The 21,089-nt window shown below is 39.3% G+C and overlaps 2 protein-coding genes and 1 non-coding gene across 3 annotated transcripts; 2 read left to right on the top strand and 1 right to left on the bottom strand.

Annotated features, from left to right (window-relative positions):
* Positions 1 to 88: 88 nt before the first annotated feature.
* On the bottom strand, positions 89 to 10,311 carry gtpbp2a (GTP binding protein 2a). Its single transcript, XM_034237972.1, has 12 exons — positions 9,892 to 10,311; positions 8,783 to 8,809; positions 8,250 to 8,434; positions 7,936 to 8,044; positions 7,651 to 7,848; positions 6,979 to 7,153; positions 4,708 to 4,927; positions 4,094 to 4,229; positions 3,918 to 3,976; positions 3,645 to 3,816; positions 2,112 to 2,276; positions 89 to 1,985 (listed from the first exon to the last, which is right to left on the bottom strand). Exons 1-12 carry the CDS (start codon positions 10,084 to 10,086, stop codon positions 1,803 to 1,805), a joined length of 1,824 nt encoding a protein of 607 aa, XP_034093863.1. The 5' UTR covers positions 10,087 to 10,311; the 3' UTR covers positions 89 to 1,802.
* trnal-cag lies at positions 6,117 to 6,199 on the top strand. Its single transcript has one exon. It is a non-coding gene; the product is annotated as a tRNA-Leu (tRNA).
* Positions 10,312 to 12,618: 2,307 nt separating the features above from the next.
* LOC117560949 (otoraplin-like) lies at positions 12,619 to 14,005 on the top strand. The gene is made up of 4 exons (XM_034238103.1): positions 12,619 to 12,819; positions 12,943 to 13,082; positions 13,334 to 13,444; positions 13,575 to 14,005. Exons 1-4 carry the CDS (start codon positions 12,705 to 12,707, stop codon positions 13,596 to 13,598), a joined length of 390 nt encoding a protein of 129 aa, XP_034093994.1. The 5' UTR covers positions 12,619 to 12,704; the 3' UTR covers positions 13,599 to 14,005.
* Positions 14,006 to 21,089: the final 7,084 nt, after the last annotated feature.

Below are 21,089 nucleotides of genomic sequence, written 5' to 3'. Positions count from 1 at the left end.
GATGAAATGCTGGGTGTATGATGACACGGTTGAAAACACTGAGCAATTTAGTTGTTTACTAAAAACATAACAAAGGTAAAAGCACCTGGAATAGACAATACAACTTTTATTCATGTATCATGAACACAAACTGGATCTGTACATAAATATTGCATTTCACCCAAATAATGATCAAAATGTACACTTTATTTCGATTTAAGGGAGGGCTCTAAAACTAGTTTCAGAAAAGTGAAGATGTGTTTGGAAGGCTGTGAAAACAGTGAAAAACGTGAATATATATTGTAAAATCTGGAACTACTAGAAATCTATAAAATATTCAAGTTGCATATAAACAAACTAACACCTGATACCCTTTATAAAGGCTATACATATAAGTTGTCTGAGTGCACACAAATTAAGCATAGCAAGAAAGTGTGTGCAACTAAACAGGGCACACATTTCGCCTCTATCATGGACGTCAATGGGACAGCAGGTTATGCTACAGTCGAAACAACATGCTATAATAAAGACATGAGGCCAACAGCAGCCTCGAACAAAGGGTAGCAACTAACATTCATCTTCAAAGTCTTCTTCTACACATCAAAAGCTGTTTTGAGGAATCTAGCACCAACTTAATAAGATTGTTTTACTAAGTTGTAAAACGTTGGGGTGTAATGGTAGACTACTCAAACAGTAGCTCCATTAGGCACTGTGTAACATCCCAAAGTGAGTGAAATCAGTAACTGAAGTGAAGAGACGACGTCAAGTACCTTTAAATGCTTTAAAACAAAGCTACATCAGTAGGCAGCGTTACATAATATAAAATTCTCTTTGGAAAACTCACCCGATCATTTATCTTCCTTCTCACCAAGCCAGCAACAGAAAGCTCCTCGGAGTCGTTCTGTGAGTGGAATGCTGTCTTATACCTTATCTAAACTGACCTGAGTAACTAAAGCACTTAAAGACAGGCAGCAAGAGACTGTCCCACTGCACTATCGTGAGGTGAGGCATAATCCGTGATAGAAAAAATACACAACTATCTGAACATATGACATAACAAACCACTTGCAAAGTGAGTGCCAATGTGAATTATCTTGGCAGGCTGACACAAAATCAGTCAGGTTCTTACTCCGCATACCTCAAATGCGGTCCTTTACCTACATTACGTTTCCTTTAGTCAGCACTAGTAAAGCTTATAGCAAGATGGTTTAGCTTATATAAAAACTGTGTCTTTTATCAACTATTATCCCACATAAATAAACAGAGGTAAGAACATCTTTATCAGTCAGGCACTATGTGGGGTGATGATACAGGTAACACATTAATGCCTATCTCATACTTGCAACTGTTTGTAAACAATTATCTGCCAAAGGTATATCGAAACTGGCATTTATGTTTCAGTGCGAGTTTGTGAGGATCTTTTCAAAAGCACGTGTTAGGAGTGCATTAAGGTGTAAACTGTGTAAACTGTGTAAACAGCACTTCAACGTGAAATGTGTGAAAGCACATTCCTGTTCTTTACACTCAACATCATGTTGGTAGATGTTGTGGACGTGTCCTTCACAATGTGACAGAGGTGGCTGAGGGGTTTCCTCTTATCAGTGCCAAGAGAAACTAAGATAAGCTGTAAGGCTGAATGAGACAAATGAGGCGGAGGGTGACAACAAGGCTTTGGAAAGGGGTGATAAAACAGTGGTCTCCTGAGACAGTAATGAATGTGCAGAGAACAGGACAGAGTGGCCTTTGGAGAAAGCAGGAAGTCGTTTATAAAGCACCTTGTCTTTGGGTGGGACGGTGTTTTCTGTTGTTTTCTCAGAGTAGCTTTAAGCCTCATCGTCCTCGCTCTGGGACGGCCGGTAATGGGCGATGGGCTGCAGCTTGGTGACGTGGCCGATGCCTTTGGTCACGCCCTCTCTGAAGAGCAGCTTAGCTCCCACCTTCAGGTATTCTGGGTGCTTGAGGAACTTGAACACGACAACTGCTTTTTCCCCTGTCCTCAGCTCCTCCTGTGGTAAAGCAATTACAAAACAAGAGGAACAAATAAAACAGCATTAAGAAACAGAATTGTCGGACATAATCTGAATTTTGAAGTCGAGGACATCTTTCAGACTCCAACAGTTGGATGATCTAACCTTGCCGCACACAGCTTCCACAGTTGCGGTCTGTCTCACATTGCCGATGTGCACAGTAACCTGGAAGCCCTTGTGGAAGGTCTTGGCATGGAAGAGCAGCACAATCTCAGCCTCAAACATCCAGCAGATGGTAGGATCCATCTCCGGACTCACCATCACCATGCCCTGGAAGTAGAAAACACACGATCGTACACACAGATTACAAATCTGATCTTTCGTGATAAAAATATTAATTATAAATACAGTGATAAAGCACCAAATCAGATATTGTCAGTTCAAGTCCACAAACGGACCAAGTTTTAGAAAGTGGACCATTACATACAAATCCCGAGTATGTATTATAGAAGGGCGAGGAGAGATATGATCGAAGTTTTCAAATATCTCCACAACAGCTACAAAACATCATGCCCACTACAACGGGATTATAACACCAGGACTCGTGGACACTGCCTCAAGTTGAAGAAACAGTACTCAAGACTGGCTATCCGCCGCAACTTTTTCAGCCTGCGTGTGGTTGACTTGTGGAATGATCTGCCAGAAAGCGTTGTCACATCCAAGACGGTTAACTGTCTCAAATCCCGCCTCGACCACTACTGGTCAAACATCACCTTCACTTTGGACTATGTAGTAAATAAAGAATCAGTGATCTACTCATTTATTTATGAGCGACTAAAAGGCCTTAGGCCTATTACAGCCGTATCCTATTGATATTGATTGATTGATTACTTTAAGAGGTGCCAGTTCTAACTCCTCTGCACTGCGGGGTAGGGTTGAACGGTTAATCAATTTTAAATTAAAAAAATTAACTTTTTTTTTTTTTTAAACATTTTTTCTTTTTTTTTTGTTCTTCTTGTCTGTCAGTCATCCACACCAATCAGAAGTGCTTTGTTCCACATGTACCAGCCATTGTTAACCAATCAGAAGTGGCCCATGATAGAAGGTGATTGATCCAATCACCTGCCAAGTATTTTTGAAAGTGCCTGCCCTTTTCAAATAGCTTCCAATGGAGCTTTCCTAGATGGTTTGGTGAAACAAACCATCTGGGTCAGGTTAGTAATGCTCCATCACATGTTTCTATTACAGGGTGAATCTTAAACTGAAGCTTGACTTTAAGTTTAAAGCAACCCAACGGAAGTTTCATGTAAGTTTAGTTCTTTCACTCGTAGCTCGGGCTGCGAGAGTGCTAGAGACGGGAGCACGTTGATACGACCTTCCTAGCCGGAGTTATGGCCGCATTTTACAATTAACTTCCGTTGGGTCGCTTAAAAACAAATATCGCAAATCGAATCGCAATCGCAATACTTGTCAGAAAATCTTGTCCCAAAATCATGCAGCCCTACTGTGGGGGTCCCTTTAGCAAGGCACCACACCCCACACTCATCTCCTAGGAATGCTTTAATGCATGGTTTAAAGTGCACTGTGTATGCAGGGCTTGTACATGTGTGAAACCTAAAAGTTGATTCAATTTAAATGTTTTCTCTCTAAATATTAAGAAAGGCAAACAGTATAGAGAGAAAGAGTTAGAAGTCTGACCTTGCGTAGTAGTGAGCGTTCGAAGTTGCCCAGGGCGAGTGTGGCCGCCTGGCCGGCCCTGAGGACCCGGCACGCTGAGCGGTTTCTTTGGATGCTCTCGATGGTTAACTTGTGGAACTGGCCCAAGTCTGTGGGCCCTACCACAAGATCATCTCCCTCACGGCAAATACCACTGCACATTCAGAGAGGACAGTTGGTCAGAGAAAAAGTCCATAATAAACAGAAAACAGTGTTGTACAGATGAACATAAGGTTAGCATTTCCACACACTGACCTGGACAGAGTTCCTCCCACCACAGTCCCCACCTCTGGCACTGTGTATATCTCATCCACCTGTAATAATGCGCACTGGTGTCAGTCAAAAACATGTGTATTTACACTGCGTCTGCAAGAGTGTCTCTGGGCCAGCTGATCACTTCCATGCATTATTAAACTCCATCACGGTCATACCTGAAACTCAGTTAGCTGTTGCATAAGCTCCTCCTGCTCCTTGCTGTTGCTGAGAGGAGGGATGATGTTTAGAAAGACCTTGATCAAGTCTAGACTCTCTCCAGTCACACAGGACAGGGTGAAGATGGGTGTGATGCTGCCAGAGAGTAAAAGCAAGTGATCAGAACACATACTTTGATTTCAAGTGGGTAGGACGACTAAAGCCGCTGCGTAATAACCGATAAATAACAACAAGGTTTCCTTTCTTTTGAGTGTTAAAGTATTGTGTGAAAACATTCATAATTAATGAATAATCAATTTACAAAACAGATGATGTACAACCTGTGATATCGTGCTGATCTCTCGGCTACAACTAAAAACAGACGGCCTATGTTTACCAACCTTGATCTAGAGATAATAAGCAGATTTTTTTGTTGCCCTTTCCCCTATCAAGCAATCGATTGGTTAAAAACTAGATATAATTTCAGTTGACAAAGATATTCTTTGGTTGACTACAGCCCTACTGGCCAGTTTTTACATTATACTTGTATACGAGTGTTACATTATAGAGTGGGCACACCCAAAACAAACAGTTCATTGACACACTCAGTTAAGTTTATCTTATTGTTCCATACTTGGGTGATTGTGCGAACTGCTGTGCTGCTGTGACGGCATCGTCCGTGCTGCTCACAACCATGGGCACCTTGTTACAGCCCGGCTGCTTCAGGACACGCTCCAACTGCCGCACGGTGCGCTCCACTGTGGCTCGCATACAGAGGTCTACTTTACTGATGACGATGAAGATGGGCACCTTCAGGGCCATGGCAATCCCAAGATGCTCCCGTGTTGTACCAGCTGGAAAAGAGAAAGGAGAAGAAGAAGAAGGGATTTCGTTAGGTGTAGGGCTTCTTAAATGAGTCAGTTAGGGGCACCACTTCACATATTTAAGCTTGGTTTCACAAGTGCACAAATGCAATATTGATTTATATTGTGCATGATGTTCATATACAGATGAATTTGCAATTAATGGACATGAATCGAAATCCACATCCTTGAGGGACAGGACTGTTAACACTGCTTATCTTCTGTCTCTTACTGTGAGTCAGAGGGTCGAAATAGAATGTACACAAATGATAAGAACAGATAGAATGTAACATGACGTATGATTGTAGCCATCAAAGGTAGGATATCAATACAGGAATATTTAACACTTTATATTAATTATGTAATTAATGCTTTCTGTTTTAAACACAGACTTCTCACAGGGGAAGCAGAGTCCTGGAGGCATGTGTCCTGTTCGTTTGTAAATGACGACGTGTGAGAGAAAGTGATATTGGTACAGTGTGTATGTTTATGGAGATTATGTATCAGTTCAGATATAGCACTCAAGGCAACCTACATCTCAAAAGAGTTCAAGGGGACTGACCCATACAGGTTGACTTAAATTCTCCTCATCAGCGGGTTGTTTTTTTGGGTGTGTTATTTTCAGTGCATCCAAAGTCAAGGTGCATAGGAAAATATCCTCACCCTTCGTGTAGGTGTAAAGATATTTGGCTCGTCACAGATATAACCTAAGACAAGTCCTATGCATTACACATATTCATTTCCCTGTTTTATAATTCAAGCTGTTGCTCTAGGGTTGCAGACACTGTGTTCCCTTTCCGTCTGTTACGTAGCTAAGGAAGTCCTCGTTCTTAACCCCATTTCCCCTCACCCTAAAAGACACCCACACAAACACAGCACACTCTACAGGTTATCCAGCTACTACTACAGGTTGGTCTGAGAAACATGTGTTGTGTCCAAGGCTTATGTTTCATCTACATGTTTCTTTACCTCTTTCAAAAAGAAGCAACACAGAAATATGGGTTCCTCATCACCTCATGTTATTTAAGGCTTTTGCTTACAAAGCACATGGATTCTTTACAGGAGGTCACACGTTGTTAACATTGTGTTCTTATCTGGGCACACATGCTGTGCATTCCAAAGCGCCCAACCCCTCCCCCTCCTGAAAGAGATTACGCACAGCCATTACAGCCTGTTTTACGTCAGGATGGCCGAGCGGTCTAAGGCGCTGCGTTCAGGTCGCAGTCTCCTCTGGAGGCGTGGGTTCGAATCCCACTTCTGACAGGATTTTGTTTTGCAAAATGTACAAAACCAAATCAATTTGTATAATAGTATTAAAGCAATAAACATAAATAAAGACAGTAAACAAGCAACTTGTCTTTTACAAGCAAAGCAAGAGCAGCATAGCCTGTCCAACCGGTTTTAACTCGTCAGGCTTCAAAAGTCCTTTCTGGACTTTAGTGGTAATTACTTCCTGCACTCAGTCTCAGCTGCTGTTATCATAAAAGGTCTGGGTTGTTGAAAGCATGTGATGCATACAGAATTCAAATAATCAGAATACGTTTTGCAAATGTTAGGTCAACGTGACAATAAATACCCACTAAAGACAGCGCAGCGCAAAGTTCATCTGAATAATTTTCTATGGGACAAGAACGAAAAGTTAAAAGTTGGTTGTAAGTTGAAGATTTTCAGCTTCATGCAAGGAGGGAGATACAGAGTGACTTCCAGCAGGTCAGAGGACTAACATTAATGGATGGTATTTGAGTAGTGGCAGGCAGGGACAGCAGTGGCTGTGGAAGAACGGTGGTCAGTTACATAAGATCAAATATCACATGCAAAGTCACAGCTGGCCAAGTCTACTAAAAGTGTACACAAACATAGGCTGTCCGTCAGACTCGCCCTGCAAGTGTCTATTACCTGCCTCTCTCCCTGTGACAGATATACTTTCAACTTGTCTTTTTTTAAATAGTAAAGTCACTAGATTAAGGGCACAAATAAAGACACCTCAACACTTTTATTTCAACAAACAATAATTAAACTTAAATGAACCAATGAATGCTCACCAATGCCGGTATTTGCGCTGACGACCAGCATAGCGAAATCAGGACAGTAGCTGGTGAGGCCAAAGATGGTGGTCTTCAGGTATTTATGGTGACCCGCCAGATCTATGAATGTGATCATTTTAGAGGCACTCTCACAAATCTCCTCTGCTGTCCGAGACTCGCTGTAATTCACAACCTGGGAAAAGAAGCCAATATGTATTGAGTGTCATGATCTAAACTAAAAACCATATTCCTCAGTTATTCATTTGAAATATAGCTCAGACTAGATTAGTCACTCACATTACATGAAGCATTAACAATACATTGCATTCATAATGTATTTATTTTGTAAGCGCTTTTACAGGTGCTCAGAGTCGCTTTACAGAGGTAGTAAAAAAAGGACAACAAATAAATATAGTAAAAGTCACATTCAAGTCAATAAAACAACAATCACACATTAAAAGCTAGTTTGACGAGGTGAGTTTTTGAGGTGAGGTCCGTGTCAGTCAATTAAACTTTCTTTCCTCTTTATATCACTATTTAGAAAACCATATCAACTTGTCTGAACTACTTGAGTATCTTGATAATGCAACCCTGTGATTTTAACTTGTGTTGCTATTTATAAAACAAATATGAAATAGGATATTACTAGAAAACACATTATTTATTTTCTGCCTTTCGATCTTTTCTCACCTCCCCTTTGCTATTGAAGCCAAGGATCTCAAAGCTGATGCTGGAAGTGCGTCCAGTCTGGATCTCATGTAGATGTCTGAAGAGGTTTAGCCTCGCTCTTCCCCGTCCATTGTCCAGCTCCCCCTGTGTCAGGACACCTAACAGAGTGGACTTTCCCGAGTCCACATTACCTATAACAGCTACTCGCAAGTCCAAGAACTGCAGGAGAAACACAAAGAATGAGCAGGGTTAACATTTGAATTATGAACAAATCAACAACATCTCTTCACAGTGGCCCCAACTTACCTGCTGGTCATCTGGCACCTTGCGGATGAGAACTTCAGCAATTTTACGAGGCACATCCGAGTCAAAGTCCACCTCTCTTTCTCTGAGAACAGTGATGTCGGCTCCAACCCTGTTAGAAATCAAAACACAAATACATAATTCAAGTAACCAGGTGTTGCTTATAGTATGCATTCATATTGGCCAATTGGACAATTGCTTTGTTGTTATTAGCAGATTTGTATTAACAGTATGTTTGGATAGGCTTGTGACTTGACACCAAACAGTTACAATACACTTAGCTTCCAATAAAATGTGAATTTGTAAACTTGACTTACTTCTCTGCCAGCTCATGGAGCGTATTTAGTGATGTTCTCAAATCTTCCTCTGATAGTCCCGCCAAAATGCCGTTATCCTCAACACCTATTTGATAGACAGCTTCGCCTCGACCTTCCTGCAGTCGCCATTTCATCTGCGTAGCCAGGTGCTCGAAGCGGTATTGTGTGGGGTTTATTAGCTTGAGCTAGAAAAAGGAAAGACAATGGAAATGTCTGCTGAACTTAAACCTGGATGATAGAGATTCAAATGGGTCTCGTCCGTGGTTTAATACTTGTAGTGCAAATAACTAGCATTACAAACAGTTACGGTAGGGTTGGGGCTATACAAACATCTTATATACAATATTGCATGTTGATCTAGCAGGAGTAGTGCAGATACAATAACTGCTCGAGCTTATCCACTGTGCCTGTGGTGTTCAGTTTTCATGGTATATAATGCAAGAATGCACTTATTCTGACATATTTTATTATGAATAAAACCATCATATATTTTAGAACACAGTACAATCTTGAATGACACATAATTTGCTTACCTTGTACTCTATATTTCCCTCTTCAGCCTGATAGACAAGGAGAGAAAGAAAGAGACAGAACAGGAACAAAAGCTGTCAGACTGTAGCGAAGTGAGACAACAGGCTATTGATTTGTTAAAAGACACAAAGAAAAGCAATCTGACTGAATGAGGGGTCATTCTGTGAATAGGTTGTCACCGAGAACTATACAACCTGCTTAGTTAGCCTTAATACATACATTCTTAATGTGTAATTAGACAAAGCACACGCATATCTAAATGCTAGCTAGTATCCAAAATGTATACTAAAAAGTGTGTTCACTGCAGAACAATGGAGCTGGTAACAAAGGTGAGAGAACCACTGAGGCCATGGGGTATGTTGAGACATGTCCCATAACACATAAAGATATGAGCATAGAGCTGGCAAAATGCTGCTTATTGCTTACCTTTAGGGAAAATATGCCCAAGATAGTCTTTATTATATATTATGTAAAAAGTTATTTATAAAATGCTTTTATTTTGCTTTAGGTTAAATTAGTTTGGCTTTGAGGTCAAAACTTTTTCAACATTATTTTGTCATGTTATTGAGGGATTCAATGTCAAGTATGTAATTGTAGGTATTACTCATTGTAAACCAGTAATCAGTGTGTAGTAACACAGTACTGAGTCAGGGACAGTAATAGTAAGATTCGCTAGCTTTGACCCGACAGAATACACACCGCCCCCCATAACATATTTACAAACACAGCTGTTCCGCCTCCGTTAGTTAGCTAGCTAGCAAAATACTAGCCTTCAAGCTGCTATTAATGAACACAGGTCTTTTTACTGTAGAACTACTGGGAATGTGTGTAATGTAACGAGCATTGTTACATTACATTGCTAATGTAAGCAGAAGGTATGCATCTAATTCATTTTCCATTAAGTTATAGTTACCGACGAGCTACGTGTCACTGCCTGTTATGTCCAACACAATTCAAGGAAGCATATCGGAGACAGGGAATGTATTATAATCTGGAATTAGGTTTTAGAATGCCTCAACATGCACACAATGACGTTCAAAATTACAATACTTTGCTTCGTAATAGCTTTAACTAGCCGTGAAGCTAGTTGTGGGCTTAATTGCAGGCTTACCTCCGGAGGTAGATATGGTGGGTTATTGCTTGGTTTGAAGTTGCGGGCGAATCGCGATTTGGACTTCTTGTGCATCTTTACACATGATTTTTTTAGGGCTACCCCATAGCTGTTTCCCGGCAAAACATTGGACGCAACATCTTGAGATCCAGAGTCATTTCCTGAACCAAACAACTCCGATACCCGCGAATCCATCAGCTTATTTTGGGGACTTGTAAGCTTACCACTACCTGGTTTGAAATGCTGCTATATCATTAAAATAAACCTCAGCCCAGGCTTGCAGGTGATGGTTTTTGAGACGAGTTATTCTGCTAGTGGTAGCTTACAACCCCCTAAATAAAAACAAAGGACCGACCGCCCGCAAACTCTTCAAACCGAACAATAACAGCCCCGTCCAACACCGTCGCTTTGAGTTTACAGCCTGCCTACGTCATAGCTCTAAATGTCAATGGGGTGTGCTTGATTTGACAACTTAGCAGCGCGAATGGGCGGTTGATATCATTTTCCTACTTCCAAAACTATGTAGGTTTAAACCCCGCCAGCCTGGCTACGCAGGTTCTCACAGCGGTCAACCACATGTTAACTCAGTTTTACACAGGTTTGCATCAGACGATTCCAAAAAATTACACAAGATCAAAAAATATGTCATCAACTTAGTAATATACCAATATTTTACCCATAGGTTACATTTTGAGGCTTTTCTTATTCAGTCATAGTACACATTAACGCAGATTAAAATAAAGTAACCAGTGTAGTGCCGAAAGATATGGAGTCAGGGGCGGTGCAAGAATAGTGATTTATTCACAAACTGCAAAGGACATGTTGTCGGGTCGCAGCCCGGGTCGACAAGAAAGAGCCAAGAGGGTACACACTATTTATAGGTAACCCATAACATGTCCGTGTGGGAACAATAACCGCAACTGTAGTTCCAAGTTTGAATGATGTCCCAGTGGTTAAATAGGTGGTCACCACACCAGCCTGTTTTGAAGTAAGAAGTAGAAAGTACAGATATTTGTGTTAAAAATGTTAGAAGTAAAAACAAAAATGTACTTAAGTACAGTAACAAAGTATTTGTACTCCACTACTTCCCACCTCTGCATATTCAGAATATTGTGGAAATATAATATTCACATATTCTAATAACACAGAAAAGGTCAGATAATAAAAACGAAGTGGTTTTTTAGTTTTTTCCACAAAGGGTATGTTAACTCACTCAAAAATACTTGTTAATCAGTGTGACGTAGATGACATTAATTTACTTTCTGTTTCATAATACAGTAAATACACCGAGACTGAAGGCCTATACCCAACCCAACCCTACATTTAGTTTGGCTTATCCATTAATGTTGTGCATACTAACACATATCATCTTCCCTATCCAACAGCACTACAACAGAGATTTCAGTAGAAGGAACAGGAAGGCTTCATATTTTCTTGAAAGTGAATGGATGTAAAACCAATATCACATACGTTATTAAACTACTTATCAAAAAAGATTGCATAAACCGTTTTACATTTTCCCAGAGTCATACATTAATAACACTTTAAGACAGACCTTTGTATTTCGAAGTTATGTCAACAGAATGCTTAGGCTATCTTTACTTAATTGTTTAGTGTCTATGAGATCAAATAACATATCAAGTAAGCATCCAGGATTTGAGCAAAACAAGAAATAATCTTGAGGTGGCGCCTTTTTCCAAGCTTTGTCTGAGGGGAGTCCCACAGTCTGAGACTTTGATGAATCCCACAGTATTGCAACGATAACACTGGTTTTGCCAGACTGTTATTGTTGTACCTGCATGGCTAAAAGAAACATATAAACACATTGAGTGGTTATATTGTGTTGTCCATAGAGGACAAGCACCATCATGTGTTGGGTGGAGTATATAACCCCTATATTTCTCAAAACTCCATGGACATTTGACACCTCTTGAGTGGACAGAAAGGGTTGCAATAACAAATATTAGTAGATTAGACAAGGTTCAGAATGATTATAGGCCATCATTTTTGACACCCTTTGGAAGTGGGTCTAACTCCATAAGTTGGTATAACAATTTTCTGAACGTGTGGACCTTTTGAAATGTAACTTAGACTAGGTTTGGTTGAATTGATTTAACTAATTTGTCTCGGAAAACAACTGGTCTAGATTTTGAATTGAACAAGTTGTTGCCAGAAAGCTTACATTACATTTGCTCCAGTTGTTAAAATTACAGATAATTAGTTGTGAATTTCCCAACATTATCACATCCTGTGTAGAGTGATTTCTTAAGTTTATTTGTTCCTTGGCATTTTTACAATTTTGTTTTAACTGTATATTTGAACCAGAAAGATACACAGGCTTTTAGAATCAAATCACCATTGCTGAATGTTAGTTTGACAGAAAACAGAGTAACTCAGTTCTTCATTGTTTAAACTCATTTAAGAAGTTGCACTTCAACTTAGATTTTTCCTCCAGTAATGTAAAATCCCTTATAAGTTATTATATTGTTAAAATGCTTATTTCAGCACATGGACTTTTGCACAAAGCTCAAGACAAACACTTCATCTAAACTCTGCCTGCGCTTGTTCCTTCAAAGAGACTAAGATCTGAGAAAAGTCAGCCAACTCCCCTGTGGGAAATGAATACTTTCACAGTGGGGCATTTCTGAAATCCAACGCTGATTGGTCAGCCAGCCTCTGTGTCAGGGCTCGGCCCATTCAGTCCTCACTGAGAAAACTGTTATGGGAAGGTTTTCAGCCTCCAGTTTCTTCAAACGTCCACATTCACACTCATACACAAACAACACTCTCTTGGTTCAGCTCTTTCTGTCAGCATGAGTTTTCCACTGGTGATTCTGCTCTGTGTGGGACTTCTGCAGGAGACTGCGGGGGCCGTCCATATGGATAAACTAGCAGACAACAAGATTTGTGGAGATGCAGAATGCTCATGTAAGTCAGTGCATTGAAGAGAAGCATGGAGCAGTGTGTGTCCACAAAACTGTAGTTAAAACCATGGCAATCAAATGCATGTTATTGATAAGTTGTTGTAAATGTGTATTTCCTCTTTTTTAGATGTTGTATCCATGGCCACAGTCCTGGATGACTTCATAGCTCCTGACTGCAGATTCATCAACCTTAGGCTGGGTCAGAAGGTTTATGTGTATTCTAAACTCATACCAGAGGAGGGAGCCGGAGTCTTCTGGTCTGGAAGTGTATGTGCATTTGTGTTACTAAGTGCAGCTTACAATCAGTTATAAATGCAAGAGAGGACATGCAGCAGCTGTTACAAACAAATAGGATTGTTCTTGCTTTCCTTTTCGACAAGAACAAAATGTCAAGAAAGACATTTGACATTTGGTCTTTGAAGCTAAATGTAACACACATCTTGAATACATTCAAATTAAGCCAGGAAGGTCAAACGCATTGAGCATATATATATTGAACATGTTATTTTTGCTGTCAGGTTTACAGTGAGCGCTACGTGGACCAGATGGGCATCGTTGGATACTTCCCTGCAACTATGGTGAACGAGACACAGAAGTTTATTGAAAACACCGTTAAGGTCGCCACAACTGTGCGTATATTTATCCTTTTATAATAAACATTTCAGTCTAAAATATCTGTAATATCTCAGATGCATACTTTCTGTTTCTGGACTGATAGGTGGTTGTCAACATTCATCTTAAAATCCCTTTTCTTTTCAGAACATGGACTTCTACTGTGATTAAGATGTGACAGACTGAAGCCGCTTTGTTCTGCTTTAAGTAGCTATCGCTTTTAACAAAAAGAAGAGAAGACAGTTCTTCACTCAAGCCAGTGTCAGACCATGTCCCATTACATCCTGTGGTGTTGTCTCCAGCTGGAACAGAAACGTTGACACTCCATAGCCCACAGCCTGACATGTATCTGTCCGTCTTGCTTTGTCTAAACAAGTCACTTTGCTCAATAAAACCTTTTTTGCATTGTCAATCCAAAATGTCTATCATTTGAAATGATAAGCATAAGCTTTCCAGATTGCTACTTTCATTTTTCAGAATGAGCAGTTGCAATTGTATTGTACATTTTTGCTGACACTACTGGTATTTGTATTGCTGTGAAGACGTTCTCCTGTTATTATTAAATTACATGTAAGCCAGTGCAGAAGGTTTCTTAACACTGTTGTCACAAAACGACATGCAGGTTATGATTCCTTCTAAATAAGCATGGAAAAGTCAGCTGCTTGTGTTCTCTTTTTCAAATGAATAGTAATCTTTCAGAGAAATAATTGCACAATGACATATCTAGTCATATATTTGTCATTTTACCTTTTATTGGCATGACCATTCCTTAAGCATGCGTAATAGTCAAATGAAAGCAATCTATAAACAAATTAATCATAAGGCTTTAGGTGTCTTTTTACACACAGGTTGATTTAATTAATCTCATAACCAAAGAGATACAATGGTTTGTTATACAAAAAAATGACATAAACAATCTATATAATAGAGTATATTTAAATTAACTTCATAAATAACAACATCCTCATTACCTTACAAGCTTTAAATATGATACAGAGGTTGATTATATTAGGTTGCATGACAATTTTTCACTCGTCAACACTTACATGCTATATGTCTATACTCTTTGGTTTGTTTACAACTATAGACAAATGTTGCCTCATAATGAATTCAGTTTGACCACACAGCACCAATAACCAATTTTTTGTTGAAAGATGCACCTGCAGTTTTGCTAAAAGCTCCGTTAGATGTCTCATGTTGCTTTAAAATACATCAAAGTGCCAGACAACCTTTACAGCTCACAAAGGCTGCAAACTGCCACTTATTAGAGTAATGACCTTTTCATTGGGATGGTGTTACTTCAAGGTTCATTTATTTTTAATGGAGCGTTACATTAGATTAGTTAGTGTGTTTTTACATTATTTTGTATGTACCATCCCTCTAAATCTTGTCTAAATATCTGTCTGCCTGTTTGTCTGTCCCTCTCACACACACACACACACAGCTTCCAGAGAACAATCACGATTAAAGATGGCCTGATATATTGTCACAGTTAACTTTATCTTAAAGAATGATTTTAATCTCCTTTTGATTGGTTTTGAATCAACAGTAACTCTTCTGCATGTGTCATAGCACCCACCCAGACACAGTAGTGAATGTAACATCTCAATCTAGCAATCTACATTTACATCCACGGATTATCAGATCCAAAGATGTTTCATTTTGATAAAGAAAGTCCCAGTGATTTTGTTTATATTCTTCAGAGCTGCCAGTTATTCTCTGCCTTGTGCATTGATTTATTAGGCCACGGGATACGGGTTGTTTTCCTTCTTTTATTTTTGCATGACCTGGGGCATTCTTAGAGAGGCAGGCTGATGAGTTTAGGAAATAGGTCTGTCACAAATTACGATCAATCCCCCGTCCCCTTTCTAAGACCAGATCAATATGAACCTGTCTCCAATGTGGACATCTACAAAATGTCACTCAGTATAAACATACCTGATACATGCCTGAGGGTCTCTTAGAGCAGAGAAGAGAGAAATAGTTTGTGAGGGATCTATGGAAGTAATGTCAGTTCATAAAAAACAACATCTCTGTTAATGTGAGATGATATTGGAAGGAAATTGGTGTCATTACACACTATGTACAGACAAACTGAAACCTGAAGTCAATGGTTATTACAAACAATTGTCCAAATGCTCAGCATATTTTGCAGTTGTATGTTGGCCTATATGCAAATATTAAAAAAATATGAATCACAGTAACTTACCCCAGTCAATCCTCCATCAGACAGCTGTAGTTTAAGGGGGTTACCATGGAGACAGGGATACCGTGACAGAAGAGATTGATATGTGTGTGTGTTTCCTGTTTGTGAGCTTAAAGGAGCAGCTGCCAAACACAGGCCACAGTAGATTTGTTTGTTTTCCATCCGGTGTCACACCCACACCTCTGTGCCCAGCAGCACTCTGTAAAGCTGAGAAATCAACAGCTTCAGGTCTAGTTAGCATCTGAGTGTGACATTTCAGAACAAGCCTTTTTTTGATCACATCCCAAAACCTCACGTCTGGCTTATCCGGGTGATTCTGTGAAACAAATAATGCAGTCCATCAGTTTTTAAATCAGAAGAGTCATATTACTTTGTGATTCAAACAACTGTAGTGGATTCTTTTTTAAAGGATGAAGCAATCATGAAGAGGCAAGATGATAATAAAAACAGCAACATCTAATCTCACAACTTTAGGTGAGAGAAAAGACCAAAACACCTCAGAGCAGAATGAAAGTGTCTTTTCTGTTTCTGAAAAACACAACCTAACAAGGAAATAAAAAAGAAGATTGAGTTTAGAAGAACATTTGAAGTGTAAACATATTCCCCAAATAGGGGATGACTCAGGTTTCATAGAAAAGGCTTATTTATTTTCAAACAGAACGTGTTTTTGTTCCATTGAGAGGACACATTTACTCTGACAGACATACTTCAAGGTGATCCACTAGAGAGAACACTTTATGCCATGTTTCACTAGAGGAAAAGGCATGTATCTGTTGTGATTGACTAAATCAGTATTGCCTTTCGAGTTACTTTAATGATAGTGTTTGTCGGCCTTGATTTTTCTCAAGGGTGACAGAAAATGCCAACTCACTGCTTGTCTGAACTAAATCAATCAATCAGTCAGAACAAATCAATCCCGGCTGAAGCCTGAGGATCTGCAGCTTCAATTATATTCTTTTAGTTTCACTATTTATATATTATTCTCTCTTGTTCTTTTTCTCTCTCTGTCTGTGTTATATCTCTGACTCAGATAATTGCACAGGCTAGTGTAATTCCCCCCATGTTCTCTGTCACACATCCACACAAAGAAACCATTGATTTCATTTATTGTGTATTCAACCCTCAGAAAATCTAAGGACACCATTGTACTACTTGGCTATTACTGCTGTATTTCTTTTTCTTTGAAAAGCAATATTAACCTGTATTTTGGAGAGTATACTCTCTCTACAGTGAGAGCTTATGTATAGAAATAATGGCCTGTGAAAGGTAATTTGCTCAATGGGGTTGAAAAGATGAAAACTGTCTGAAAGGGTTCAAGTCTTTTCAGAGTGTGAATGAGTGAGGTATTGATGATTTTCATGTTGTTGCTCGTCGCTACGGTAGCTTGCCCTACATTTCTATCACACCTGAATAAACCCATTTCTGCGAAACAATCTTCTCCTCACCTTCCCATCCAATGAAATCAATTTCCTTCCATTCTTATTCCCTCTGTTTGGCCTGTCACCCTGGTTACCAAAAATATTTAGGGAAAGGCTACTGTGTGGTGTTTGTGTGTGCGGGAGGGGGGGGGGAGGTGTTTGGAGGCTTAGTGGTGTGTAAGAAGGCCTTCAATCAGGATCCAAGGAATGCTTTGTGTAAGCATGCAGCTAACAGTCTCTAATTGGCTCCTTCATTTCTTGTAGGTCAAAAGGTCATAAGGCCAAAAGAAAATGTCAGGAAATGGTTGATACCCTGAAGGAATAAGGCGCAGCCATTAGCCTGTAATTAAAAACTGAATATTTGGCGTCTAAGTCACTGATAAAGGTATGATGAATACATTATTAAAGGTCAAGTAAATGGCTAGCTTACAACAAAATGACTGTGTATGTCGTCAACTGGTGGAAAGATGTCATCCAATCACCATTGGACGAAGGTGTTTATGTCACTCAGACTCCTTTAACAATGAACTCGCTTTTTGACAATGTTTTTTTTAAAACAAACATTTTACTGGCCACCATGTTTTAGCCAAATGGTGCCCGATTGGCTTACTTCTCCCTCACTGTGAGTACCCCTCAATAAAACATGCCTGCATGCTAACCCATTGAAATCTGGCAAAGAGTTTACACATCATCAGTTCCAGACTGGACATGCACCTGTTACACCATGGCAGATTAATAATAACAAAAATCAAGGTCTGACTTATTCAAGGTCAGTAATTGAGATAGGTCGTGATTGCACAGTGCGTGCAATTTTTATGCAATTTTTTTTGCAAAAGTCTTTATGCAAAAGTCGCTTTGCATAAATGTGCCAGCTCAATGAAATGTGATGTGATGTGTCCCTACAAAAAGGTGTACAATCAGATTGCAATTGAAATGAAAACATGTCTTGGTCTCACAAAGCCTTGAAACGTTCCTTTATTAAAATATCCACGTACCTTGTTGAAGTAGCTGAAATCAATGAAGCTGAATGAGGGTTTGTTACAAAAGACCACGGTTATTCATGACTTCAGTGGCATCACTCCGACTTAGAGGTCACAGATAACTTACAATAAGAATTACAAAAATATCAGATTTGAAATAGATGAAAGGATAAATAGAATTGATTAACAGATGGATCAGTGACTCTTTTATGTTGTACCCATTTCTATTTCATCTACTTTGTGTAAACAACACTGGGTTGACGTTAACACAAGTACATGTACTCTTTGCTTCACCACTGCGGTTGTTGCATGATAAAAAAACATAAACACTTCACTGCCATGCGCACTCAGCCTAGTTTCATTTGAAACATAATTGCCGTGATGGCTGATCGAAAGAGGAGCAACATATGGAGCTATTTATAGATTTAGCATATTGACGATGTGTTCACCTCATACATCATAGCTCTCTGCTCTACATAAAAGAACATATGTAATTTAATCAGAATAAGAACAAATATCTGTACCAATATCTATCATAACCATAGATATAGGTATCCCCCTCACATACCTTAGAGTCATATCTACTCATTCCTTCTAACATAAATAATTCATGTATTTAGGTAACACATGGCTGGAGGTCTTGGAGAATGCTGTCTGCTGTGTTGGAGCCAACATGTCATGACTACACTTTGTCTCTATAGAAAAACCCTTTAAATCTAAGTAAAAGCATGCTTTTCAGTGTATTTGTATTATATGAATACAAATGATTTACTGTGTGTTCTTACATTTTCTTTCAGTATAAAAACACCAGAAAAGCGATTTAACTTCCCTCAGCAGAGGTAGAATGCTTGAGTCCTCCCTCAAAATGTATTTTTTATAATGTATTTTTAGGGCTCTTAGTCATACTAAATAACTGTTTTCTTCTTACTGAATTCTGGTGTCCATTTTGTCAAGGAGTTTGCCTGCATTAGTCTGACAGATTATTGAAGGCAAAGAGAAATAACCGGCTATCTATCATTCCCTTAATTCCTGGCTTTCCGAGACGCAGAAAGCTTTTATCAAAAATCTTCTGTGTACTATCTTCAAATGTTTTTTTCAGAGGGGTTTTTACTTTTTACACAAGCCTCTAAGCTATGAATAGGCTGAGTGTTTGTCATGACAACCAATTACACATGACAAAAGCAGTGAGGCCAGTAAGGCAATTAAGTGGTGAAACTAAAATTGTGTGTTGCATGATTGTGTGTTTCTGCTAACATACGTTTGTGGGTTAACACACAGCGCTATGATTCTGCATGGTGTTTTATATATAGGAACTTTTTATGTGCTGTGCTTCGTTTCTATGATTTTCTGGTGTTGCCGATATATTGATGGATATTCTGATGGTTTTATGTTTTTGTATTTAAAAAGTAGCAATCATAGCTATTTTGTTGTCATTTATACACATTGTAATTTGAATCAAGCAATACAATACAACAGTGAATGGGCATAGTCATCCACCAGATGGGAAAATAATGGCTTTAAATGGCTCATTGTTTTTAGATAATGCTTGTTAACACGCCATTGTAAGAGAATAACTCAAAATTAAATACATATTTTTCAATGACTAGTGATTTAATAACAATAAACAGCACAATTGTTCTTTTAAGCTCGGCTGTCAGTAAAAAAAAAGTTATGTTAATCACTGAATTATTTTTGCAGTGGTTTATATTTTAAGCATTACAGCTCTCATTTTGAATGTTGAACCTCATCATGCCGCACACAGCTGTGGTTGGTCTGTTAGGTTCAGTCCTTGTTCCTTTAAGTTCCATATCTCACTCCAGCAGCCACCCGAAGCTTGTAGCCAGAGTGACATGACAGCTGTAATAGAACTAATAATTATCGAAAAAATGGTCACAAATTACTCAATTTGTTAAATGTCAGATCATAGCATGCGTGCGGTATAGATAGAGCATGCACACACATACATTAGAGGTTTTACAGCATGAAGTTGGCGGGTTATTTGCGTCACCTCGTCTACATCAACGTGAACGTGACAATTAAGTGTCAGAATTAAACGCCATCCAGCTTTGTACGAGCCCCTTAAAGGCTGTCCCAGAATGCATGTTGATGCTTTACAGAGCCTGTGGGAAGGTTGCAGATGAACCAGGTTTGTTAAGCTTAATGGTCCTTGTATTGATTGGCTGGGGTATCCTCACAAATCGCAAGGGTAGAATGAGCAATGAGATTCTCCTTGAGGATCGCTAAATGCGTTTTAGCTTGTAGTTTTATTGACCGTCCTGGAGAGGCCAGCGTAGGGTTTATTTACACACTCTGCTCGCATCTTTTATTTACACTGGCACGATGGGTCTGCAGAAGGTATTCAGGGAAGTACTGCACATCATCCAGTGCACAGAGATGACTGATTATAATGAAGCCTTTAATCATATCTAAAATAAAGTGGCTATGGTTAGTAAAGTTGGGAAGCGTAAATAATGAAACTATATGCAAATGAATTACCTTTACGCCATTGAATAAATGAGGCTACACTGAATAAACGAATCAGCCCAGGAGATAACTGTTAATTAGTTGTGCTGGCTTCACAGTCAGCCGGCAGAATGGCAGGCTTATCGCTGCTGTCAACTCGGTGCAGCTACTGAGCCATAAGGAGACTGTGGCTGTTACTAATCCCAGGCTGGATCAAACGCTGCGAATTCTCACATCTGTGTTAAGAGTCTGATGAAAGGTGTCAATCTCCATGTTTCCGTGAGAGTCACTGCTGCAGATTAAGTGAGCGCCGTTCACAAACACAAAAGGACATAATCGGAAGCCGTCTCCCAGAGCCACCTGGAAAAACATGCTCGTTCAATGCACACATACAATATTGTTTTTTTACGCAGCATTTCTATGCAATCACTGTAACCTTAGTTCTCAGTAACCAGTGCTTAAATGTCAAGTGGTTGTGTTAATGGTTTTCAGGGAAATGTTTATTCACTATTACCCTTTTTATCAGAACATCTACTATTTCATTTATTCCTTCCTGGAAATTTGTTTATGTTACCCAAGGATAATTTTTTAGAAA

The sequence above is a fragment of the Gymnodraco acuticeps genome, unplaced genomic scaffold (genome assembly GCF_902827175.1).
Source record: "Gymnodraco acuticeps unplaced genomic scaffold, fGymAcu1.1, whole genome shotgun sequence".
Classification (NCBI taxonomy): Eukaryota; Metazoa; Chordata; class Actinopteri; order Perciformes; family Bathydraconidae; genus Gymnodraco; species Gymnodraco acuticeps.
The sequence above is the reverse complement of the archived record's forward strand: the minus strand, read 5'-3'. Positions and strand labels throughout refer to the sequence as shown.

What these genes read in the sequence shown, in the direction of transcription:
- gtpbp2a (XM_034237972.1), bottom strand. Translation starts at nt 10,086, where the DNA reads ATGGATTCGCGGGTATCGGAGTTGTTTGGTTCAGGAAATGACTCTGGA. An exon ending in CACCATATCTACCTCCGGAG is followed by an intron (nt 8,810 to 9,891) that starts GTAAGCCTGCAA and finishes CTTGTCTATCAG; the next exon opens with GCTGAAGAGGGAAATATAGA. An exon ending in GCTTCAATAGCAAAGGGGAG is followed by an intron (nt 7,154 to 7,650) that starts GTGAGAAAAGAT and finishes TTCTTTTCCCAG; the next exon opens with GTTGTGAATTACAGCGAGTC.
- LOC117560949 (XM_034238103.1), top strand. Translation starts at nt 12,705, where the DNA reads ATGAGTTTTCCACTGGTGATTCTGCTCTGTGTGGGACTTCTGCAGGAG. An exon ending in TGGAGATGCAGAATGCTCAT is followed by an intron (nt 12,820 to 12,942) that starts GTAAGTCAGTGC and finishes CCTCTTTTTTAG; the next exon opens with ATGTTGTATCCATGGCCACA. An exon ending in GAGTCTTCTGGTCTGGAAGT is followed by an intron (nt 13,083 to 13,333) that starts GTATGTGCATTT and finishes TTTTGCTGTCAG; the next exon opens with GTTTACAGTGAGCGCTACGT.